The sequence below is a fragment of the Symphalangus syndactylus genome, chromosome X, assembly GCF_028878055.3.
Source record: "Symphalangus syndactylus isolate Jambi chromosome X, NHGRI_mSymSyn1-v2.1_pri, whole genome shotgun sequence".
Classification (NCBI taxonomy): Eukaryota; Metazoa; Chordata; class Mammalia; order Primates; family Hylobatidae; genus Symphalangus; species Symphalangus syndactylus.
This window is the reverse complement of record NC_072447.2, coordinates 80321377-80348810: the sequence shown is the minus strand read 5'-3', so window position 1 is coordinate 80348810 and position 27434 is coordinate 80321377. Positions and strand designations below refer to the sequence as shown.

The window sequence follows — 27434 nt, the reverse complement described above, 5'->3', positions numbered from 1 at the left end:
CTTCTAGTCTCCAGATACTAGTCCACTTGCACTAAATCCCTTGAGATAAGGAAGGCATTTCCCTATTTAGCCAACACCTTACCCACCTGAGTACTAGTTGATCTTACAGTCACTTTCTTTGTAACTCTTAGAAGTCTCTACAGCAATGGGTTTATGCAAGTCCTGTTGGTGATTTTGACCTGATTCTCTCTGGCTCTCACTCAAAAGTTAATAGGTTAATTTTACCCATTGCTTCATTGCATCTATTATTCTAAATCGGCATATCTTACTGGGAAACAGGTAACTTCTAAGCTCTGGGCCATTATTTATAGAATCTGCCTGCCTCACATCAGGTCTCTCCAACAAACAGAAGCAATCTCCTTACTATTTACTTTTTCAAAACCTAGACTCCATCTTAGGCCTCTTACTAAGTTCTTATTTTCTAGCCAAAGGAAATAAAAACTTAATGATGATCAAACATTCCAAGGACTCAAGTGACAAGTGGACATTTATCTTCCTGATATGTTCTTTCGTTTGCTTCATTCATTCATTCATAAGCATTTATTGCTCACTTATTATGTACCAGGCACTGGGCTAGATGCTATGGAAGACATAGCCATGCAACTAAATAATCACAGTACAATCTTATAAATGCTATGACCATGGTGTTACATATGAAATACAGAAGAAAGGGGTTAGATTTGCCTGGGGAAGTCAGGAAAAGCATGATAGATGAGGCAACATTTGATGACTTATCAGTCAGATGAGTGACTATTGAAAATTCTGTTATTGGAACAGTTTCACAATAACAAAATTGCCCTAAGGATATGTCAAATGACAACCATAATTCCATGAAGGAAAAGGGATATTTCTTTAACAGGTGTATTTGTTTATATATGTTAACTAAACGGAGTTCTCTTTCTCACCTCAAATGCTCAGTATTTCATCGTCAGTTCTAAAACATCTTTTTTATTTTTTTAAATTATGAGATTAATCAACTTTGTAAAAGTAAGAACTTAAAATATTAAGTTCAAATCTTTATGTAATGCTAATTCTTTTCTAATCTTAGTGCATATAGATGCATTTTAATAGTTATCTTTAACATGCCTATATTCACTTGTGTCCTGTTTGTTTTCACTTATTGTCTCATGATGCATTTCCACATATTGAAATAGCTATATAGTATTTCATCAAATTAAAGTAATTGTTTCCTTATTATTAGCTGAATTGTTTCGAGAATTTTTATCCTTCTATAAATGCCTTTTTATAGACCACTGTTTTATTAATTGTATATTCTCTGTAAAGGGATTCTGGATAAGATTGTGAACAGCTTTTTAGCTCTTGTTACATGTTGCCAGATGATTATTTACAAAGACGAACTAATTTATAGTGATGTAACTAAGATATAAAATACGCCTTTCTTTTTTACTACCCCACTAACATTGGAGTTTTATTTATTTTTGTTAGATAAGTAGGTTTTAGTATGTATAAATTATTTTAATTTTCTATCTTTAATTCCCAATGACCTGTACATTTTTCTATTTTTGCTTTACCTCTTTTTTTGAAACTATGTGTCTACAATTGCTTGCTTATCTAATAGGGTCTGCACATTTCTGTATATATTTATCAATTATTTATATTTTATGGTAAGCTTTTGTCAGTGAGATTTATATATATTTCCTAGTCTGTTACTTTCTTTTAGATAATTATTTTCTTGCCTGTGTGCAAATCTTTAAATATTAGCTATATCCATTTTATCAGATATATTTTTCAGTCCTTCAAGAATTATGAATTTATCTCCTAATTCTATCTGAATGGGTATGCTATTCTGGTTCTCTCCAAATTTCATAAGTTGTAAGCTATCTGATTACAAATTGGTATGTATGCATTGACTGCAGGGAACTGGAAAACAGAGACAAGCACAAAGGAAAAAGATAACAATCGCCTGTAATTCCACCGCTCAGAGGAAGCCACCTTTTATTTTGGCATATTTGTTTCCAATCATTTTAAATAAAATAAGTACAAACATGTTTTTAGAAAAATGATGTCATTAAGAATGGATTTTGCATTCTGTTTTTCTTGAAAAATAACAATATATGATAAACTCTGTTACATTTTGGTAAGTAGCCACCTACAATCCAATTTGATAGCTGTATTAACATAATTTCTTCAAAAGTTATTTTCATAAATAGCCTTTTTCTGTTAATTTTGCAAATCGTCTACTTATATTCTTTTGCCACTTTTCTACTGGATACTTGTTGATTTCTTACTGATTTCCATGAGGTATTTTTAAATATATTAGGGATACTGACACTTTCTCTTCCACATGTTATTGCAATGTTTTGCTGTTTTGTTATTTGCCCTTTAATTTTGTGCTGCTTTTCATGTATAGAAGTTTTATATTTTATGTAGTAAAATTTTCTCTTTTTTTGGATTCTTTCCTTGCTGTTACACTTAGAAAGACAGTCCCATCCCTAGGTCAAATACATTTTCACTGCATTTTCTTTGTTATTTATGGTTACAATTTTACATTTAAGTCTTAGGCTATAATATTAATTTTAGTTTATCCAATGAGGTAAAAATCTGACTTTTTGCCAAATAACCAATCGTTCCAGCACTACTGATTGAATAGTTCATATATAGGTTGTTTTAAAATTCCACCTTTATAATTTACTGTACATGCATATACTCACTCACATGTGTGTGGATACTTTTAATCTTACTTTTTGGTGCTGCTGATCACTGTTTCTTCTTTCCTAGTACTATATTTTTTAAGTTATCATAGTTTCAACCTCACCAATGATTGTGAAAATGTAAGATAAAAGAATAGTGCTATGTAATTTTTTGCCCATCAATTTTACAAAAGTTAAGATTGCCAATATCTAGTGCTGATGAATATGTGGAGATGTGGACACTCTCAGCACTCCTGGTAGTGTAAATTAGAAGCAGGTAGGCATTACCTATAAAAAAAAAAAAGTAATGCACATGTCTTTGACCAACAACCTTACTTCTAAGAATCTACCCTTTTTTTTTTCTTTTTCTCCCCCCAAGATGGAGTCTCGCTCTTGTTGCCCAGGTTGGAGTGCAGTGGCGCGATCTCGGCTCACTGCAACCACCGCCTCCCAGGTTCAAGTGATTCTCCTGCCTCAGCCTTCCAAGTAGCTGGGATTACAGGTGCCTGCCACAATGCCTGGCTAATTTTTGTATTTTTAGTAGAGACGGGGTTTCACCATGTTGGCCAGGCTGGTCTCGAACTCCTGACCTCGTGATCTGCCCACCTTGGCCTCCCTTCCAAAGTGCTGGAATTACAGTCATGAGCCACTGCACCCAGCCCAGAATCTATCCTATATAACACTCATAGAAGTACACAAGGACATATGTTCAAGGATGTTCACTATATTATAATCTGTGGTGGCAAAACAACAATTAGAAGTACTGTAATGTGTAGAAACAAGAATGGTAGAATTATGTATATTGTATCATAGCTAAAAAGAAAAGGTAGACTTTCAGCTTCCAGCTGTGATGAAATAGCTTGTATTGGGCTGTCATACTAAGAATAACTGGAATGGTTGGATTTTAAAAATGAAGGTGAGTGAAGGCTTCAGAGAGTAATTACAACAGCCAGAACTTGAGAAACTAAAACCTTGGACAGAAGGCACACTCAAAGAATAAACTCACTATTCTCTGTGCAGTTTACCTTTGAGGCATTTGCTGATTCTTAAGTTTTGCTTGCATGATGTAAGGGGCCAAGAAACTAAGCAGAAAGTCTCACTGTTCTACGGAGACAAAAATTGCATTTCTGGACCTTCCTATGTGGAAGGGGCTGTGATAAACACCTTGGGCTTTCAATTGAAACCCCTAAAGAGTGGACTACACCTTAGGAGTAAGGAAAAACCGTAAATAAACAAGTTCTTAGAAAGTCTCAAATACAAATCCTAAAACACAATCTTCTTAATTCCTGATTGGGCTAAGAAGATCTGCTTATACTGTATCTGCCTGCTAAAATAAACTGAATCTTCTCTGGAGGGAAATAATATCATCCAGAACCTCTACAATTCTTTATACACTGTATTCAGCATTGAAAAAATATAACAAGACATGACTTAGAAAACCATGACTTGTTATTAATTGGTAAATTAATAAAATTAATAAAAGAAAAAAGAAAAAATAAAACAGACACACAGACTTCTATTTGACATAGCATTTTTTTTTTTTTTTTTTTGAGACAAGGCCTCACTGTGTTGCCCAGGCTGGTCACAAACTCTTGCACTCAAGGGATCCTCCCACCTTAGTCTCTGGGACAACAGGCACACACCATCACAGTCGGCCAGCATTGGAAGTTCTAGCCAGAGCAGTTAGACAAGAAAAAGAAATAAAAGACATCCAAATTGGCAAAGAAAAATTAAAACGGTCTCCATTCACAGATGACATGGTTTTATTAAAAAAAAAAAAAAAAAAAAAAAAACCTGTGAGAACTAATAAACAAATTCAGCAAACTTATAGGATACAGAATCAGCACACAAAAGTCAGTTACATTTTTATACACTAAAAATAAACAATTTGACAAGGAAATTAAGAAAACAGTTCCAAGGCTGGGCGCGGTGGCTCACGCTTGTAATCCCAGCACTTGGGGAGGCCCAGGCGGGCGGATCACGAGGTCAGGAGATCGAGACCACGGTGAAACCCCGTCTCTACTACAAATACAAAAAAATTAGCCGGGCGTGGTGGCGGGCGCCTGTAGTCCCAGCTACTTGGAGAGGCTGAGGCAGGAGAATGGCGTGAACCCGGGAGGCGGAGCTTGCAGTGAGCCGAGAACGCGCCACTGCACTCCAGCCTGGGTGACAGAGCGAGACTCCGTCTCAAAAAAAAAAAAGAAAAATAATAAAAATAAAAAAATTTAAAAAAAGAAAAAAAAGAAAACAGTTCCATTTATAATAGCATCAAAAAGAATAAAATACTTAAGAATAGGCTTAACCAATAGGTGAAAGACTTGTACACTGAAAATGGAAAAACATTGCTAAAAGAAATAGAGAAGACACAAATAAATGGAAAGACATGCTGTCTTTGTGGGTTAAAAGACATAATATTTTTAAGATGCCAGTACAACCCAAAGCTATCAACAGATTCTATGCAAGCCCTATCAAGAGCCCAAATGACGATTTTTGTAAAATAGAAAAATTTCTTCTAAAATTTATATGGAATCTCAAGGGACCCTGAATAGCCAACATGAGGATGTGGAGATATGAAAACTCTTGTGTACTGTGGATGGGAATGTAAAATGTGTCAGCCCCTATGGAAAACAGTATGGCAGTCCCTCAAACAAATTAAACATAGAATTACTATATGATCCAGCAATTACACTTCTGAGTATATATCCAAAAGAAGTGAAAATAGGAACTTGAACATTTTCTACATCAATATGCAGCATTGCCCACAATAGCCAAAAAGTGGAAACAACCCAAATGTCCATCAATGAATGGATAAACAATATGCAATGTATACACAAAATGTGTACCCAAAATGGAATATTATTAAGCCTTGAAAACGAAGGAGATTCTGACATATACTACACATAGATGAACTTTGAAGATTATGCTAAATGAAATAAGCTAGTTACAAAAGGAAAGATACTGTATTATTCCATTTATATGAGATACCAAATTCATAGAGATACAAAGTAGAACGGTGGTTGCCAGAGGTTAGGAAGCAGAGAATATGAAAAGTTACTGTTCAATGAATAGAGTTTCAGTTTGGGAAGATGAAAGAGTTCTGGAGATAGTTGGTGGTGAAGTTTACACAATGATGTAAATGTACTTAATGCCACTGAACTTAAGGTTATTAAAATGGTAAATGGTAAATTTTATGTTGTATATATTTTACAGTATTAAATAGAAACAAAAAGGAAGGAGTAGTGGGAAAACCTGGTTGTGACATCAGTCTCAGATAAAATGTGTGCTTTACTGCATGGACCCTGGAATATGACCAAGGCTTTGACAATTCTCTGGTGCTAGCCCCCTAAGAGTAAAGCAACACTAAAACTGGCATATTTTATAACACTTAGGTAAAGCAAAGGAAAAAAATTAAATTCCCAAGAAAAATGTGTTCTAGTCAAAAAATAAAAAAGTAGTAGTTCTGTCAGTACTGACATGAAAGCATATTTAATACGTGTTTTGGGTAAAACAGTTTCAGAACAATATAAACAGTGTTATCCTATGATATAAAAGAAAAATATGTGTGTGAATAAACTATTTTCTCATCGTAAGGTATCGATTTTGTAACTCCCTTTTGGAAGACGAAAAGAAATTCAGCTACATTTAACATAGATATCAATTATAGGTTGGATTCCAATTTCAGAATGCTAAACTGTAAAAAGAAGACAACTTAAATTCAAGGAAATACAGTGGATGTGTGTGTGTGTGTGTCTATATGTATATACATACATTGTGTATGTGTGTGTGTGTATATATATATATGCAAAAATGTTTGCTGATTTGATTTGTGCTCTAGAAATATTTTTTACCATTTCTCAATTCTGTATCAGGATGCAACAATAGAATGAAACTCAGTGGACGACCCTACAGACACATGGGAGTGCTTGGAACTTCAAAACTCTATGACATTCGGAAAACTATCTTTACTTTCACTCCACAGGTGGGGGAAATAAACTGCAATGTGCATTGAGTTGAATGGAAATTAAAGAAAAACATTGAAGAAATAAAGCATTTACTGGAGTTGGGATAAGTGTCAAAGAGTTCCACCAGGCCTTGCACATAACTTACTCAGTGAATATTTATAGAGCTGAACTGAATTGAACTTCCAGCACAGAGTTTCACTAAGTGATTGTAACTGCCAAAAGTAACCTTGGTTATTGCAGAAACTAAGGATTTTACAAATGCTAGAGTACTTACAAAAGTAATCGTTACTTTTAAAAGTTAAAAATAAAACTGTATGTGTCCTTTATAAACAAAATACAACCTTTTTTATTCAGCTGAATTATGTTTTCTTTGTTTGGAGGAAGGGCCCTTTTTACATTTCATAGAAATCTTCAGTATCCTCTTCTAAAGAAAAATGTCGGTACTGTTTTAGCTGTTATTAAACACGTTGTTAGCCTGATGTTTATTAGCTACATGATAATAACAAACCTGATTATATGTGTTTATGGGGAGGAGAAACCATTTTCTGGAAAGAAAGCTTAAACTCCCCATTTGTCATCTTACATTTGAAATAGTGCAGCTGAGGTAGGTATAAACAAAAGAGTAATGGATCATAGATTCTATTTCTGACTTTGCCATTTGCTAGCCATATGATTTTGCTAATCCACGTATCATCTCTTAGCCTTATTTTTCATCTATTAAAAGAAGAAAAGCCCTCACTGGGGGGTTACAGGATTAAATAAAATTATATACTTGAAAATGCTTTGTAAACTGCAGCATACCGTAAAAATGTCAGAAATTATTATATGTGCCAGTTAACCCCAGATACTTTGGAATGTATTAGACATTAAATGTGGGGGTATCATTGCCCTGTGACATCTTGGATACTCTTCTGAATATGCGAGTAGTTTAAAATATTACTTGATAATTGTAAGAGTAAATTATTCTGAGCTATTATTTTTATTTGTCTCAGTTTATAGACCAGCAACAGTTCTACCTGGCTCTGGACAACAAGATGATAGTGGAAATGCTTAGAACAGACCTCTCCTACCTCTGTAGCCGCTGGCGGATGACAGGCCAGCCCACCATCACCTTCCCCATCTCACACAGCATGCTTGGTAAGGGCTGCATGAGGCAAGGAATGAATGTATTTTGGAAATAAGTCATAGATTTAGCCCTTCAACATCTTGGTGATTCTAGAGAGCTACTTCTTATAATTTATTCTTTCAGCAGTATTTATTGGCTCCTATTTTATGCCAAGCACTTTTCTAAGCACTGGGGACACATGGAGTGAATAAGGCAGATGAGGTTTCTGTTCTCATGGAGCTTATGCTTTAGAAGGTGAAGACAGACTATATATAATACATAAATCAACATACAAGGATAATTTCAGGGCTATAATTGAATAGTTTTCAGATAGTTTGAGAGCTATAATTCAAAAAATGTAGCAGAGGATAACTTAAAACTTGGTTGGCGGTTACTTTAGATAATTAGTTTCTAGGTCAATTTTCAGAAACTTTATTCATACAATTATTTTTAAAGACAGTAATACTATATCTGCATATTTCTTACTCCAGTGGTACATCAAGATTTTATAGATAATTTCCCAGGCTGCTTCTTCCAAAGCCTGTCTAATGGAAGCTATAAAATCTAGTAGGGGAAAAAGCCAAAAGGCTTTTGGCTTACGTTTCCTCTTTTTTTTTTTTTTTTGGACTGGATTTCCTGACATTGCTTACTTGAAACTGGGTGAAAGGCTTTATTATCCTCTCAGTTCCTGGAGGACTAGAGCCAATACTGAAGCAACTGCTTCCTTTCTGTGTTTCTCCTGTTGCTTCCAAAGACCTGTTTGTACTGCCAAAGTACATAGAATTCCTTTTCATTAAAGAAAAATCCCTTATTGTAAATCATTCAAAATCCAGACAGACTGTTAGGGATTTTGGTCACATCTCAAAAGTGCTTCAATATCACAGGACTCGAGGAAGTAGGGTAGTCTTTCTTCTCTTTGTCTTTCTTCATTACTTAAGACAGTTAACACAAGTACCCATTTAAAAACTACTATATTTGCAGAATTGTCTTCAGAAAGTATAAAGTCTAATTGGAGATGAAAAGCTAATATGCAAGAATGATAGAAACAATTTAAGACAATATATAAAGAATTACTAAACCATTAGATCAGTATTTTACAGTGAAGGAGATCCAGTTGACAAAGAAAATTTCTCAACTGAGGTAGGACTTAACCAGGCTTTTTGGAGTGGATAGTATTCAGATGACAGGAGTGCAGAAGGAAAGGTACTGTAAGTGAGGAGGAAAATACCATGAGTGAGCCGTAGAGGCAAGAATGAACTTGACCCGTAAGAGGAGAATGAAGTGACCCACCTGAATAGAGTGGAGTTTGTGTGTTGGAGTATAATTATAAGCAAAATGGGAAAAGTAAGGTAGGGTTCAATAATGAAGACCTTGAAAATAAGCAAAGATATTTAATACAGATTTTTCTCAGAAGTCTGAAACTATCAAAAGGTTTTGAGCAAGGAGTAATATGATAAAAATGATGTTTGGGGACTATTGGTGACAGTACACTTTGTAATGGGGAGAGACTGATGTCAAAGAAATTAATCCACATATGAGGTGAAGAGAGGGTACACTGGATTGGAGGTAATAAAAGCAGAATGAAAAAGAAAGATACGAGTCATTTTAAGCAACACCCAACTCAGGTATTGGCTAACTAGATATAAGGTATGAATTAAGATAGCTATAACAAAATACCAAAAAGTTGGTAATTTATAAACAATAGAATTTTATTTTGTACTGTTCTGGGAGCTAGGAAGTCCAAGATCAAGGTGCTGACAGGTTTGGTGTCTGGGAAGGACCTGAAGTCTCTCCTTCTAAGATGGTGCCTTGTTGCTTCATCCTCTGCAGCAGACACACGTGTTCTTACATTGTAGAAGGGACAGAAAAGAAGCAAACCCACTCTCTTAAGCCCTTTTATAAGGGCCCTGATCCCATCCATGATGGCTCCACACTCATGACTTAATCACCCTAGAGGGCCTACTTCTTAATGCTATCACATTGGTGATTAAGTTTCAACAAACGAATTTGGGGACACATTCAGATCATAGCACTAGGTAAATGTTGCTGCATTGATACAATCAGAGACATTTTATACGAAGAAGCCAGTTATAAAGGGACATGAATTTGTAGTGACAAAGAGATTTCAGAATTGAAATACCTGAGAGTTGGGATGAGATACATAGCCACAGCTTGGGAAGCAGAATAAAACTAAAGATCTAGGCTTAAATCAAGCATTTTTGGTACTTGATATGTGGTCACATAACAAAAACAACAATAACAATAGCAATAATAACTGTAATATTTACTGAATACTTTCTCTATGCCAGGCACTGAGCTAAGTGCTTTCAATAAATTATTTTGAAATCTCTACAACACTCTTATTCAGGTAGGTACTCATTATCCAAAGTCAGAAAGCTGGTAAGTGACAGAGCCGGGCCTCAAACCAGATCTTTCAGTCCCTGAAACATTACCAACAACAGTGTGTTTTTGCCAGTGAAAATTTTGTGCTGGTGAAAAGAGAACAAACATTAGTGATCACATTGAAATGTGGATTAGTTAAATTCTCATATTAAAGACAAAGATTCCTGTAATACATAAAAGAGCAAAAATAATACATAAATGGCATCCAGGTGGATGCTATTTACAATAGATATCCCTAAAATAAAATCATACAGAAAGATGGAAGAAAAGAATATGTAAAGATATATCATGTAAATGCTGACAAGAAAGCAGTGGTAGCAGTATTAGTATCAAAAATAGCAAATAAAATTCAAGGCAAAAATCAGTAAATGAGATAAGAAGGATATTTTATATTGATAAATAGTACACCAACATGATATAACATATATAAACTTTCATGTACTGAATAATGTGAATTAAATGCATAAAGCAAGTGTTTAGGAAAACTTAGGGACAATATCACAAAACTATTATATATTCATGGTGGGAAAAAACAACATACTTCTATCAGAATGTCACAGTTGAATTATACAAAATAATTAAAGACATAGAGGAGTAACAAACTTGATTTTTGTATTTATGGGTATATATATAACTATGTATCCAAAAAGGCAGAACACACAAAGAATGTTTATGTTTAAAAAGTAGAAATCATATAAACGATATTGCCAGATATGTGACATAAAACTAATTAACACAGAATAGTTAAAAAGAATCTAACTATAAAGGAATTATATTTTTTCCCAAATAATTATTAGATTAAAGAGAAAGTCAAATTTGAAATTATATGCTTCTTAGAAATGAAAAATGATACCACTACTTATAATTTATGAGATTTGGTCAAAGTCATATTTAGAAAATTTCATATCCTTAAATACTTATACTTTTAAAAAGTGACTTTTAGTTTTGAGACAAGATGGCATAGACTCACTTCTCCCTATTCCTCCTGCTAAGTGCAGCTAAAAATCCTTGACATTATATATAAAACAGACATAAGAAAACTCCGAAAGTTGGAAAGCAGGCAGATCAGCTAGGGACTTTAAGACCTGAGGAACAGCAGAGCAGTAAATATCCTGGGCCTTATATGTCCTGGACTGGAAGCTAGAGAAGCTGACATCTCAGAAATACAAAAAGGAAAAAAAAAAAAAAAAAAAAAAAGGAAAAACAGATTTTTTTAAAGACCCAAGAAAAATCTGCTTTGTGTACCTGAAGGAACAGGAAAGGAGCCACCTAGAGAGACAGAAAACTTTTAGACCCTATTTTACTTGGCCCCACTTATGCCCCTGTCAGCAGAGACTGAGTGGGGACTCTAGACTTCCACGCTTGCACAGCTCTGAAGAGGCATCCCTCTCCCTCTTAGGAGTAGTATCAGAGAAGGGCTAGTGGGGAGCTTAAACTTTCATCCTTGCCCAAAAGTAGAGGAGCTCCTCCCACTTCAGCCAGTGTAGTGTCAGTGATCAACAGATATCAACAAATGTTGGAGTTACCATGCAAAGATTTTAAGGCAGTTATCATAAAAACACTTTCACACACAATTACAGTCACACTTGAAACTAATGATAAAGTAGAATGTACGTCTTAGCAAAGAAACTGAAGATACAAAGAACTGAATGGAAGTTTTAGGACTGAAAAATACAATAACTGAGATGGACAACTCACTAGATAGGCCCAGTAGCAGAATGGAGACAACAGAGGGAACTTGAATACAGAACTATAGAAATGACCCATTCTGAACAACACAGTAAAAAAAAAACTGAAAAAATATGAACGGAGCCTCAAAGACCTGTCGGACTAATAACAAAAGATTTAACATTTTTTAACATTCATGTTAAAAAGATCTAACATTCATGTTATAAAAGTTTCAGAAAGAGGAGAAAAAGTATGAGAGAAAAACAGAAAAAGCATTCCAACTAATAATGACTGAAAAATTGGTAAAAGACATAAACCTACAAATTTTTTAAAAAATGAGAAATTCTTAAACATGATAAACCCACGTCAAAACACATAATAATAAAGTTCTTGAACATTAAAGAAGAAATATCTTGAAAGTGGCCAGAAAGAAACAATACCATGTCTATAAGCGACAAACAGAATGACAGCAAATTTCTCATCAGAAACCATGGACACCAGAGGGAAGTGACACAACATTTTTTAAGTACTGAAAAAAAAAAGAATTTTAAACCAAGAATTTTGCCCTGTCCAGTGTACTTCAAGAATAAAAGGAAAAGACATTCTCAGATGTAGGAAAGCTAAGTGAATTTGTCAGCAGGAGATCTGCCCTAAAATAATGGTTTGAAGAAAGTTCTTGAAACAGAAAGGAAATAATAATAGATGGAATCTTGAAACATCAAAAAGAAAAAATAAAAATAGAAGGAGTGAAAATATGAGTAAATGCAATAGACTTTCTCCACTTCAATTCCCCCCCTTCTCTCTCTCTCTCTCCCTCTCTCTCTCTCTCTCTCTTTTTCTTTTTCTTTTTCAGAGTCTCTCTCTGTCACCCAGCCTGGAGTGCAATGGCGCAATCTCAGCTCACTGCAACCTCCAGCTTCCGGGTTCAAGTGATTCTCCTACCTCAGCCTCCCCAGTAGCTGGGATTACAGGTGCGCACCACCATGCCTGGCTAAGTTTTTGTATTTTTTTAGTAGAGACGGGGTTTCGCCATGTTGGCCAGGCTGATCTCAAACTCCTTCCACTTCAATTTTCTAAATTATGCTTGACAAGCATTGCTTAATGTAGTTCTCAAAGTATGTAGAAGAAATATTCAAGGCAAGTATATTATAAATGGGGAAAAGTAAGGATCTTAATGGGAGATAAGATTCTATACATCACTTTAATTGGTATAATGTTGACACTAGTAAAGAGTGATATATGCATCATGTTTGTATATATAAGACAATGCCTAGAGTAACCACTAAGAAACCTATAGAACGAGATAACAGTCAAACCCCGTATAGATAAATCAAAATGGCATTCTAAAAAATATAAAAGTAACCCATAAGAAGGCAGGAAGAAGAAAATAGACAAATGAAGAACAGAGGTACAAATAGAAAACAATAAAATGGCAGACTTAATCCTAACATATCAATAATTACTTTAAATTTAAATAGCCAAAATACATCAGTTCAAATATAACAATATACGTAGACTGAAAAGAAAAGGAAGGAAAAGGATATACCATGTAAACATTAATTTTAAAAAGCAGAAGTAGCTACATTAATATCTGGTAAAGTAGAATTCAGAGTAAAGAAAAAAACAGATAATAAAAATGTTAGGAAAGACAAAGGAGATATAGCAACAGAAATAGAGGAGACTTTAAACACTGTAAAAGAATACCAACTACAATTTTGTACATCTATCTAGATAAAATTGACAGATTTTCTACAAAAGTAAGAATACAAGTATAAGCTGAATAGGAACACTTATAAAAGTGTATGAGAAAAACTATAAAACTATTGAAGACAATAAAATATTTTAATTAGTAGAGAGGTACACCATGTTCCTAGACATAAATAGTTAATATTGAGAAATTACCCACTTTCATTATATCAATTCAGGCAATTCCCAATAATAATAAAAACATAAATTTTTATGAACAAGCTGAACCTCGATTTCATATGTAAGAGAAAATGTAAATGAATAACCAGATTTTTAAAAAGAACGTGAAAGATCCATTGTAATTAAAATAATGATGAAGATAGAATTTCAAATAGAGACAAAATGTAAATATAAATACATTTGGGAAAATAATTCATTTAGGCTTGCTACTTTACTTTTTTTGCAAAAATACATTCTAAATAGATTAAAGAGCTTAACATAAAAAATAAACCTGTGAGAGTCTTAGAAAAAAATATGGGAGGTTGGGCGGGGTGGCTCAAGCCTATAATCCCAGCACTTTGGGAGGCCAAGGCGGGAGGATACTTGAGGTCAGGAGTTTGAGACCAGCCTGGCCAACATGGTGAAACCCCATCTGTACTAAAAATACAGCCAGGTGTGGGGCACATGCCTATAGTCCCAGCTACTTGGGAGGCTGAGGCAGGAGAATCGCTTGAACCTGGGAGGCGGAGCTTGCAGTGAGCGGAGATTGCACCACTGCACTCCAGCCTGGACGACAGAGCCAGACTCCATCTCAAAAAAATAAATAAATAAATAAATATATATATATATATGGGAATATTTTTGTTATCTTAGGTTGAAGAGAGCTGTCCTTTGCAAGACACAAAAATAAAATATTGTCAGATTTTAAAACATGAAAATTTTTTATATCAAAAGCACTGTGGATGCGGTTGAAAGAAAAATAATAAACTTGATAAAGTATTTGTCATACATATGAGAGTGAAAAGGGTAATATCCACAAAACACAAAGAACTCTTGAAAGTCAATTGAAAAAAGATAAACTACCTAATGGAAAAATGGGAAAAGGACATGATCAGGCAATTCATAAAAGAAACACAGATTTTTAGTAAATACATGAAAATATGCATAATCTTATTGGCAATAAAATTAAAACAATATCTTCTTGTTTTACCTGTCAGATTAAGAAAAATTTAAAAGATTATTGCCCATTGTTGTTAAAAGTGTAGGAAAGGCCGGGCGCGGTGGCTCACGCCTGTAATCCCAGCACTTTGGGAGGCTGAGGCGGGTGGATCACGAGGTCAGGAGGTCAAGACCATCCTGGCTAACACGGTGAAACCCCGTCTCTACTAAAAAAAAAAAAAAATACAAAAAATTAGCTGGGCGTGGTGGTGGGCGCGTGTAGTCCCAGCTACTGGGGAGGCTGAGGCTGGAGAATGGCGTGAACCCGGGAGGCGGATCTTGCAGTGAGTCGAGATCACGTCATTGCACCCCAGCTTGGGTAACAGAGCGAGACTCTGTCTCAAAAAAAAAAAAAGTGTAAGAAAAAGTCACTTTCTATACTGTTGGTGGAAATAAAATTGGCACAACTCTTATAGTGGGTAATTTGGCAGTCTCTGTAAATTTACTTAGTAAGTTTTTCATTTGTCCTAATAGTTCTACTTGTAAGAATTTAACCTAAGGATATAATAGAATAAGTGCATCAAGATGTAGGTACAATGGTCTTCATTACAGTGTTGATTATAATATAAAACAGTCTAAATTTACTAGGAATTATTTTTAGCTATTACAAAGGTTAAGTTAGAAAGCAGATCATGAAAGAGTATGTGTAGTATGATTCCTTCCACATAAAATCAGATAATTGTTAGCTTTCTAGATATTTTTTATGCCTATACACAGACATATGTGCCAAGGTTCTTTATATGAGATAATGTGTATAAAATGTTTAGCACAGTGCTTGGCACATAACATTCAACAAGTAGTGGCTACTGGTATTATTATCAGCATTCAGTAGTCATTCAGTGTTCTGCCATCAGGCACTGTGCTAAGTACTTCTGACAAATAAGATAATGCCTTTGAGGAAATCTGTCAGTCATCATCCCTTACTATTTGCCCATTCTTAAGTGTTGTTGGCTCTCAGATGAATTGTTAAAATCAGGGTGGTCAATGAGGAGTGTCTCGTTTGTACTGTAACCACCAGAATGTTGATTTGAAATAATTACAAGATTTCCCCCTACTTCAGAGTTAAAACCACAAAGATTGTTTTAAAATTCTGTTCATTTCAAGATGAAGATGGAACAAGCTTGAATTCAAGTATCCTGGCAGCACTCCGAAAAATGCAAGATGGCTATTTTGGTGGGGCAAGGTAAGTGACCTCTATACACTCTTTAGTGAAATGAAATGAAATTAGGGGGCTGGATATAGTAGTGGCATACCTGTGATGCCTTTCTGTGTATGATAGTCCCCCCTTATCTACAGTTTCACTTTCCAATATTTCAGTTACCCATGGTCAACCTATAGTCTGCAAATAGGTGAGTACAGTACAGTAAGGTATTTTGAGACAGAGACAGACTACGTTCACATAACTTTTATTATAGTATATTGTTATAATTGTTCTATTTCATTATTTTAAGCTCTTACTATGCTTAATTTATAAATTAAACTGTATCATAGGTATGTATGTATAAGAAAAAACACATTATATATATAAGGTTCAGTACTATCTGCAGTTTCAGGAATCCACAAGGGGGTCTTGGAACATATCCTGCAGGAGTAAGCGGGGGCTAACTGTATCTTCAATAACATAATCCCATCCTGCTTAGAGGAGCTAATGTTTGATAGATTGAATCAAGGAATTTAATGTTGTAGAGGAAGGTTGGAAGTTTTTCCTACCCTGTTCTTTGCCTAGATCTCAAAGGATCAGAAAACCTGTTTTGTTTTGTTTTTTTAATGCCTACTGGATTATTTGATTCTAGCTGCTTTTCTTTTCTTTTTCCTCCTAAGTTTTTATTTTGAAAAATTTCCAGCTTACAGAAATTTGCAAGAATACTACTGAACACCCATATACCCTTTCTCAAGATTCACCTGTTATTAACATTTTGTCCCACTGTACATTCTCTATTTCTTCCCTTCCCTCCCTTCCTGCCTTTCCCCCCTTCCTTTCTCTCTTCCTCCCTACGTAGTCCCATACACATACATATGCATATACACACATATGTACATACTACATATACTACGTGTTTTATAATATATATACATATATATACACACATGCTTTTTTGCTAAAATAATTAGCCATAGACATCATAACTCTTCAACCCTAAATACTTAAGTTTTCTTTGTTTTGTCTAAGAACAAGTGCATTCTTACATATAACTATAATATAATCACACTTAGTTTGGGAGGCCAAGGGGGGCAGATCACTTGAAGCCAGGAGTTCAAGACCAGCCTGGCCAACATGGCAAAAACCTCTCTCTACAAAAAATAAAAAAATTAGCCAGGTGTGTTGGTGCATACCTGTAATCCTAGCTACTCGGGAGGCTGAGACATGAGAATCTCTTGAACCTGGGAGACGGAAGTTGCAGTGAGCCAGGATTGCGCCACTGCACTCCAGCCTGGGAGACTGTGGAAAGCAGTTTTTAGATTTCTCAAACAACTTAAAATAGAACTACCATTCTACCCTGCAGTCCCATTACTGGATATATATCCAAAAGAATATAAATTATTATACCATAGAGACACTTACATGCATATGTTCATCACAGCACTAGACACGATAGCAAAGACAAAGATGGGCATCAACCTAGATACCCATCTATGGTGGACTTGTTGAAGGAAATGTGGTACATAACGCACCATGGAATACTACAACGCCATAAAAAAGAACAAAATCATGTCCTTTGCAGCAACATGAATGCATATAGAGGCCATTATCCTAAGCAAATTAATGCAGGAACAGAAAACCAAATACCACATACCACATGTTCTCACTTATAAGTGGGAACTAAACGTTGAGTAGACATGGACACAAAGAAGGAAACAATAGACACCAGGACCTTCTTGAGGGTGGAGGGCGAGAGGTAGGTGAGGATTGCAAAACTACCTATTGGATACTATGCTTACTATGGGTGACAAAGTAATTTGTACACCAAACCCCTGTGACATGCAATTTACCCATGTAACAAATCTGCACATGTACCCCTGAGCCTAAAATAAAAGTTGGAAATAAAGTAGAAGGAAAAATAAAAACAGTTAAAACATTATTGGGATAATTGGGTAACTTTTTATTTTTCATAGCTGTTTTCCCACCAATCCAGGATCCAATCAAAGATCACATGTTAGCACTTAGTTGTTATATCTCTTTGGTATCTTTTAATCGAGAAGAGTTCTCCAGCCTTTTGTCAATCTTTCATGACAGTTTTCATTACATTTTTGAAGAATGCAGGTCAGTTATTTTGCAGAACATCTCACAATTTGGATTTGGCTGGTGGTTTCTCATTATTAGATTCAGGCTATATGTTTTTGGCAGGAATACTACCTGTGTGATGTTGGGTCCTTGTTTTAAGTTAGGATCTTTAAGATGGAGAGCACCCCTTCAATGGTTAGGAGAGGCACAAGATGGAAATAAAGATTTTATTACCTACAGGTCCTGCAGGTGGGGTACACAGAATACCTGGAGGCCACACACACTGAGGTCAGGGAGCATGTGGAGAGAGAAAAAGAGAGACCCATGGGCCAATTCCTTTATTGAGGTCCAGGGCATTATCCAAACAGATATTCCTTGGGGAGTTTTAATTGGTGGGTTTAAAGCAAGTAGGCATGACTTCCTGGAGGTCACACTGTGACTGAGAGGTGGTCACTGTGGCATATTGGCATAGTTCATGTAGGATGTGAGGATCACTGAGGCTAGTCAAATAGATCATATTTAGCTGTCCCTTAGGGAGGTGGTTCCCAGGAGGAAGTTGTATAAGGCAGATATGTGGACTGACCACAGTGAGGAATTGAGGGAGGTATAGAACTGGAAACTGTCAAAGATTCCTGCACTCTGCTTCTGGTATGAGAAAGTTAAGCTTATATTCAAAATAGATGCCAGGGAAACATACAATTATAAGAATTTACTACAGTCTCTTTCAGTGCATCATATCAGAGGCACATGAGATTTGTTCGTAACATTATTGGGTGATGATAACCTTGATCACTTGGTTAAAGTGTTCAACCTGGTATCTGCCAGGTTTCTGCATATCCTTTCTCCAACGGTCTTTGATCAAATTGTATTAGCTTCCGTTGATCCTTGCATGAATTCACTTATTACTAATGGAGTTATTAAATGGTGTTTCTATCATTCTGGGTACATTTATTGATTGAAATTCTTATGTTAAAAAAAGAGCTTTCCCTTACCCCCTTTTATTTTGTAGTTTAGTATCAGCACAGATTCATGGATTATTTTATTCAATATGCCATGATCCATTTATGTCATTATTTCAATATTTTAATTATCCAAGGTGTGGCCATTGATAGCCCCTTCAAGTTGGCCTCTTTTGAAATTTGGTAATGCTGACTTTGCTTCTGGGTTTTGTAATTGTCTTCATAAGTAGGAGACGATATGGCTTACAGTCTACTATAATTTACAGAATTGTCAGGTACCATCGTTTATGTTCAAATGGCCTTTGGGTATTTTTTTAATGAAGTGATGGGTTTCTGATGATTTATCTTCATTCTCTCCAGGCTTCTCCAGTAGCCAATGCAAATTTTTACCAGATGTTTGGCATAGTTAGCAACGTAATATATGGCAGTAGAAGAGAGCAAAACTGGTCTGCTGGTGGATTGTTAATCCATAATTGTAACCTTTATTAATATAGTCCCCTAACCATTTGAGATGTACACCATGCCTAGGGGTGCTGTAAAATTTTATTTTTACAAAATTTATATTAATGTATGCACATTAGTAATCCCCCAACAAAACATATTAGGTGTTCTTCTATCACTAAGATTGTGTTGTTTAAAAAGGATCACCCCTGATTTTCTGTTTTCTATCCTCCTCTAATTTTTAGGGTTCAAACAGGTAAATTGTCAGAGTTTTTGACAACATCTTGTTGCACACACCTGAGCTTCATGGACCCTGGACCTGAGGGTAAGCTGTACAGTGAAGATTACGATGACAACTATGATTACCTGGAATCTGGCAACTGGATGAATGATTATGATTCAACCAGTCATGGTAAGGAGGCTTCATAAAGCACTGGCCTGGCTGAACAAAACTACAAAATATTGTTTAGCACCATCCTTAATAATTTATGCTGCCAGCAGTCTCACAGTGTTCTATCCTCACTCTAGATCTCTACTTTTGTTTGGCTTTACTTTTCCTCCCTCTACTTACCTTTGGTTTCTGGTCTAATATTCCTGTGGTAATTGTGGAGTATGGAGTTGGACTGTCCCTTACTAAGATTGGGGAAGATTCCTCTCTCAGGCGTTTGAAGTGGCTGGTGATTTTGACATGGGAAGAAGCAGTGGTGAGTGAGAGATGATTAATCAAGTCTGAAGTAGGAAAATAATACATACACAGTACTGCTTTTTGACATTAAAAAGTATAAAAATATGAAATTTAATTAGAGCCCTTTTCATATAATATTAGAGGAGCATATCAGAATCTCTGGGGAGGTCTGTGTATTTTGAAAAAGCCTATTCAGTATGTCTGTTATTTTCATAGTACAAACTAGGCAAATACAACTAAGTCAAACTCTAATTGGCTTCTAGGAATACACAGGTGATATAGTGAGAAAGCATTGCAGGGGCATGAATTGAAAGTGAGTGAGCAACAGTACCCTACAGTGTTAAAATACTGACTTAGGCGGAGCAGGCATTATGTTGCTTGAATCTCATACAAAGAAGGGCCAATAAGAAAGAATTATTTGTCTAGCCCTCTAAAACATGATTTGCCTGCTTTCATTGTCTGGGTATTTGACTGTTAGCCTGTATCTTAAGGCAGCCAATTTATTTATCTTAAGAGTGGTATGTTGGAGAAAAGAAAAAAATAAATTTGCTGCCCTCAGTGAGGTCAGCCAGCACAATCTCATACAATAGGACAACACATTAGCAGTCAGAAGGACTATTTTCTTTTTTGGGCCCAACATTTACTCACTAAGCACCACTTCATTCATTCTGTATTTGTTTTTGTAAGATCTAAAACAGTTGAATTTCTTTGTTGGAAAAGTACATTAAATACAAGCCTATTTACTGTTATCAGTAATAACCAAAGTCATGATGTCTTAGCATAAAATACTTTGAAAATTAAATGAGAAGATCATATATTGAGATTGTTTGCTATTCTATGGATAGTTGTGATTTTTATCTGTAGTACTCATTCCATTGGATTACTAAAATATATATTTCTAATGATATGTATTACTGAATATGACATTATGGCATTCTGAATCACTTTCCTAGTTCCGGGTTTACTCATCAGTGGTCTCAAAATGAATGTATTCATTGCTTGCCAGCCCTTCTGTGGGTAAAGAGCTTCTCTCCATATTCTTCATAATCCTCCACTCAAGTTTCTAGATTGTATTCAAGGTTACAATCTTTGTCATTAGGATGTCGCTGAATATGAGCTTCATTCTTACACCTCTACTAGTTTGCATTAGTCACATCAGAGCACAGAAAGACATCTGGAGATATCAGTAAATATCATCAAAAACAAGGTGACTCATGACTGATATAGCAGACTTGGTATCGATCTGAATAGTGTTCTTTTCTAACTATAAACCTTGTGAATATTCATGTAAAGTCTGAAATATTAAGCTTCCACAGGATACATGTATGTTTTTCTTTCCATTACCCATACTCAGAGATAATATTATAGAAGGTATATCGGAGAAGGGGAGCCCGAGAAGATAGGGACCATATCCATCCTCTTCACCACTGAAATGTCAGCAGCTAGTACACTGCCTGGTACATAGCAGCCAACAAATATTTGGTGAATAAACAAATGAGGTGACTAAGAAGATTTTTGCCCTTTCCTGGCCCTTCCTCACCAAAGTCCCCTCACATTAGTGCGACCTAAAGCTCCCTGTTCTGTTCCTCCTCCATCCCTGCCACCATTACCATCACATGCACACACACAAATACACAGATTGCAAAATGCTTGCTCCAATATAAAACAAGCTCATACTGCTTTCAAGAACCCTGACCTTGTCTCAGCAAGCTGAAGAAGAGGTGGATCCTGGTAAATGGCCATGGTCGCTGGATCTTAAAGTGATGAGGTTATGTCATGATCACAAGCTTTCCCTCCATGAGCTAAAAACAACCTACTTCTGGTGCTGTGTTGTGAGCACAGGAGCCAATAATTCTCTTTGCTGGGGTAGATTGTAAAGTAACTAAAATATTTTCATTCTTTTCTCTTCCCCCTCCCCCCACTAACCTTGCAGCTCGCTGTGGTGATGAAGTTGCCCGTTATTTAGATCGCCTTTTGGCACACACTGCTCCCCATCCTAAACTAGCCCCTACCTCACAGAAGGGAGGGCTAGATCGGTTCCGAGCTGCTGTGCAAACAACCTGCGACTTAATGTCCTTGGTGACCAAGGCCAAGGAACTGCATGTACAGAGTGAGTAATGCCGTGACTCACCAGAGTCAGGCACAGGATGATGTGAAGCCCAGGATGGGGGCGGGCATTGATTACAATGTAAGCAGGAACTTTAGTTTTGTTCACTGCTTTATCCCCAGCATCTCAGACAGCACCTAGAACACATTAGACACTCAAATATTTGTAAAATTAGTGAATTGTGTATAGTTATGCTGCAGGTAGTGCTATGTAGTCTGGTTTAACTGGTAACATGGTAAAAAGAGGCAGAACAAGAGACATGGAGCATATTCAACTGTAACATTAAAGTTTGAAATGGTAGAAAGGGCTTTTCCTTTGGGAAAATTACTTCTATGGAATTTTGTTGTTTCCGCAATGTAGAGCTGTTTTGTCAAATATAATACTCATTCTTTACAACTTTGCCATTCTCCTCCCCATGGCCACTACCCTCCTTCAGTTGTATTCGCAGTGGAGGGTGTCTTCTGCCACACATTGCCAGGAGTAGTCATAGTTCCTAAGAGTGTTCAGTGTCTTTATAGTAGCTGGATATGAAAGGAGAGAAGGGCTCTTTGGCCACACCTAGAAGACCTGAATGTTAACATTTTACAGATGATGAGAATGACTGAGATGCATGCTCTTGCTGTCTAAAACTTTATTGACCATTACTAACCAAATATATTAAACATGAACATTGGGAATCATTTAACATTTATGATAGGGAAAAGCTGAGCATACCCTTTGAGTATGCTTCCTTGAGAAAGGGCTTATATGAAGAGATGAAATTTATTGTTACACTTCTCAATTGTGAACCAGAAAACTTGAGCTTAATTCCCAGCTCTGCTACTTACTTGCTTGAACAGTTATTTGAGCTCTGTATCTCTCTTTCTGTATCTGTAAAGTGGTGAAAATTACAAATCTTTCCTTAGAAGTGATGGTAAGTATTTCAACAATGAACGGTAAGTAAAAAATCTTAGGAATATCTCAAAGTCAGCAACTACATTTTTTTTATTCCCTAGATAGGATCATCCATTCACTTATTCTTAGGGAAATTTAACCACTAGCAGCCAGATATTCACCTAGAAAAGTTCGGAAAATATAAAATGCAACTGAGTTCTTTCTATTATATGTCGTATTCCATCAAAGTATCAGTGAACGCACCATTGTGGATTAATTACATTAGTAAATTTAATAGCTTACATGTCCAGCTAGTGCTATAATTCTAGAAATTCATTTCAAAATATACTTATTAATTGCACATTATTTAAATTATCTTATATTCATATTTATTTTGATATTACCAAGAAAGGAGAAATTTGTCATTCTTGTTCTATAAAGAACTGACTCACATGTGACTTAATTGTTGAAGTCAACTGTGCATTTCTATTAGTCTCCTAATTACCTAATATTTCCCATAAATGTCATATTTTTGCAGATGTTCACATGTATCTTCCTACGAAGTTATTTCAGGCTTCCCGGCCTTCATTCAACTTACTTGATTCACCTCATTCCCGACAGGAGAACCAGGTAAATTTGCGCAGGAGGTATTTTTATCGGCTTTTTGAAAAACTGCCATCTTTATGGGAAGTAATAGGACTAGTCATTATGGTTCTTGTTAGTAACTAGTGGTACGCAAAATGCTATCCTGGTGAAGATACATGTTCTTTTCAGTTCACTTTTACATTGGGCAAGTTTGTCTGGTCAAACTTTGGGAAAACTAGATTGCTGTATTATACATCTGGAAGGTTTCATTGCTTTTGCTTTGCCTTTCTTTAATATTTAAAGAATTCCTTGGAAAAGGTTTAGAGGTGAAAAGATGACTCATTCTAGGACATTATTTAAGTTGAGCACTTGTGAACTTAATTTCTTTTCGTCATTTCTCAAACTAAAGGTTCCCTCTGTTCGTGTAGAAATACATCTTCCTAGAGACCAGTCTGGGGAGGTGGACTTTAAAGCACTGGTTTTACAGTTGAAGGAGACCTCAAGCTTACAGGAACAAGCTGATATCCTCTATATGCTGTATACTATGAAGTAAGTGGTGGATATTATCAATCTAGTTTAATGTTCATAATCAGGAATTATAGCATAATAAATAGAGCACAGCTTTTGGAGTTTCGCTGATCTGGATTTGAATATAGTTTAACAATCTACCCATCATGTGACTTCACACCCTCAGTTGTCCTCATTTATAGAATTTGGATTATATATACCTCAGAGGTACTGTAAAGATTAAGATGTAATATCCACGAAGTCTCTAATACAATGCCTGGCACATGGTGGGTGATCGATAACTGATAAGTATTACTGTCATTAGGTTATTTTTAAGCCTCCATTATTTGGTCAAATGTACAGATAAGTTTTTAACTCAAGAAAAGTAAGAATATAGAGGTTTATAGGAAAAAGAAACTAACATTTTTGTTTGCTATGTGTCAGGCATCCTGCTAGGTACTTTGTATTAGTACAAACTCAATATGTCCAAATTGAACTCCTCTCTCCTAAACCCCACAAGCCAACACAAAAATAATCTGTTCTGCCTCCTTTTCCATGTTGTAGTCACCATGAAGAGGCAGGATGGACTTTTCTTCCCCTAAATTTGGTTTGGATGTTGAGATAGATGGTGACATACACATACCAAGAAGGTGTGGAATATTTATTACTCATATAATGAGGCTTTCTAGGAAGAGCAAAGAAGGTTCCCAGCTTGCTCCCAAAAAGGCTTGAGAGCCCAGGGAAAGGAGACTAAATTGGGGGTTTTATAATCATTATAGGATGAGCATTCTCACTGGCTTCTAGTTTTCTTCTTTTGTTGTGTTCTTGTTTGGTTTTGGTATCAGGGTAATGCGGGCCTCATAAAATGAGTTTGGAAGAATTTTTTTGGAATAGTTTGAAAAGAATTAGTATTAGTTCTCTAAATATTTGGTACAATTCAGCAGTGAAACCATCTGGTCCTGGGCTTCCTTTGATGGGAGACTTTTTATTACTGATTCAATCTCCTTTGTTATTGATCTATTCAGATTTTCTATTTCTTCATACTTCAATCTTGGTAGATTGTATGTGTTCACAAATTTATCCGTTTCTTCTAGGTTTTCCTACTTGTTGGCATATAATTGTTCATAACAGTTTCTAACAATTCTTTTTATTTCTGTGGTATCAGTTATATCTCATCTTCTTTTTTTAATTTTGAGGTGAGGTCTCGCTCTGTTGCCCAGGCTGGAGTGCAGTGGCACGATCATGGCTCACTGCAGCCTTCACTGCCCAGTCTCAAGTGATCCTCCCACCTCAGCCTCCTGAGTAGCTGGTATCACAGGTGCGTGCCACCATGTCCAGCTAAATGTTTTTTTAATTATTTATAGAAATGGGGTCTTACTATGTTACCCAGGCTATATATCTCCTTTTCATCTCTCATTTTATTTATTTGGGTATTCTTTCTTTTTTTCTTTGTGTAGCCAAAGCTTAGTTGATTTTGTTTATCTTTTCAAAAAACCAACTTCTCATTTTGTTAATCATTTGTATTGCTTTTTTAGTCTCTATTTTATTTATTTCCACTCTGATGTTTATTGTTTCTTTCCTTTTACTAATTTTGGGTTTAGTTTGTTCTTGTTTTTCTAGTTCCTTTAGGTGTAACATTATGTTGTTTATTTGAGACCTTTATACTTTTTGATATATGCATTCATTGCTATAAACATCTCTCTTAGAATAGCATTTTCTGTATCCCATATCTTTTGGTATGTTGCATTTCCTTTTCATTTGCCAAAAGAAATTTTTGTAATTTCCTTCTTAATTTGTTCAGTGACCCCTTGGTTGTTTAGGAGCATGTTTAATTTCCTTGTATTTGTAAAGTTTCTGTGGTTTCTCCTGTTATTGATTTCTAGTTTTATATCATTGTGATCAGAAAAGATACTTGATATGATTTTGATCTTCTTCAATTCATTAATACTTGTTTGTAGCCTAGTATATAATCTTCCCCCACAGAATGTTCCATGTAAAGCTGAGAATAATGTGTATTCTGTAGCTTTTGGATGGAATGTTCTGTAAATATCAATTAGGTCCATTTGGTCTAGTGTGCAGTTTAAATCCAATGTTTGTTTGTTGATTTTCTGTCTATGTGATCTGTCCATTACTGAAAATGGGCTGTTGAAGGCCCGTACTATTATTGTATTGTAGTCTATCTCTCCCTTTAGGTACGTTAATATTTGCTTTATATGCTTAGGTGCTCCAATGTTGGGTGCATATACATTTACAATAGTGGAATCCTCTTGCTTAACTGATCCCCCTTATCATTATATAGTGACCTTCTATATCACTTTTTAGTGTTTTACTTAAAATCTATTTTTTTAAGACAGTCTTGCCCTGTCAGCCAGGCTGGAGTGTAGTGCCATGAACGTGGCTCACTGTAGTCTCAAACTCCTGGGCTCAAGCGATCCTCCCACTTCAGTTTCCTGAGTAGCTGGGACCACAGGTGCATGCCACCATGCCCAGCTAATTTTTAATTTTTTTTTGCAGAGCTGGGGTCTGGCCATGTTGCCCAGGCTGGTCTCAAACTATTGGGCTCAAGCCATCCTCCTGCCTCAGTCTCCCAGAGTGCTGGGAGTTCCAGGTGTGAGCCACAGCACCTGGCCCTGAAAGTCTGTTTTATCCAAGTAGAGTTACATCTGTTGTCTTTTGGTTTCCATTTGCATGGAATATCTTTTTTCCATCCACTCACTTTTAGTCCATGTATGTCCTCACAGGTGGAGTGAATCTCTTTTAAGCAGCATATAGTTGGCTCTTGGCTTTTTTTATTCATTAAGCTACTCTGCTTTTTAATGGGATAATTTAATCAACTCACATTAAAGGTAATTATTGGTAGGTAACGGCTTACTACTGCCATTTAATTAATTGTTTTCCAGTTGTTTTGTAGAATCAATCCTTCCTTCCTTCCCCCCTCCTTTCCTTCCTTCCTTCCTTTTTTATTTCTCTCTTACTATCTGTCTTTATGGCTAAGCGATTTTCCTTCATAATATGTTTTGATTTTTTGCTTTTTTATTTTTAGCATATCTATTATATGTTTTTGCATTGTGGTTACCATGAAGCTTACAAAAAATCTTAACAATTTAACTATGATTACAATAAAAGAGAAGAAAAAAACTCTTTAACTCCACCTCCCAACATTTTGAGTTTTTGATGTCACAATTTAAAATTTTTATATTGCATATCCCTTAACAAATTATTGTAGTTACTATTTTTAATGGTTTTGTCTTTTAACCTTCATACTAAAGATGTAAGTAATTTACACACCATCGTTAGATTAATAGAGTATTCATATGACTGTGTACTCAGTGACATGTATTTTCAGATGTTTTCATATTAT

At 35.7% G+C, this 27434-nt stretch overlaps 1 protein-coding gene across 6 annotated transcripts in view; it reads left to right on the top strand.

Moving 5' to 3' along the window:
* Positions 1–27434, top strand: part of PHKA1 (phosphorylase kinase regulatory subunit alpha 1) — a 139400-nt gene that overhangs the window by 69865 nt on the left and 42101 nt on the right. For 4 of the 6 annotated variants that reach the window (XM_055268708.2, XM_063634348.1, XM_055268709.2 and 1 more), the window contains exons 15-21: positions 6521–6630; positions 7606–7750; positions 15798–15876; positions 19562–19728; positions 21935–22111; positions 23520–23611; positions 23976–24115. In XM_055268708.2, the coding sequence (XP_055124683.1) occupies positions 6521–6630; positions 7606–7750; positions 15798–15876; positions 19562–19728; positions 21935–22111; positions 23520–23611; positions 23976–24115 (910 nt within the window). The remainder of the gene's footprint in view (positions 1–6520; positions 6631–7605; positions 7751–15797; positions 15877–19561; positions 19729–21934; positions 22112–23519; positions 23612–23975; positions 24116–27434) is intronic. The other 2 variants (XM_055268710.2, XM_063634349.1) reach the window with 1 other exon arrangement.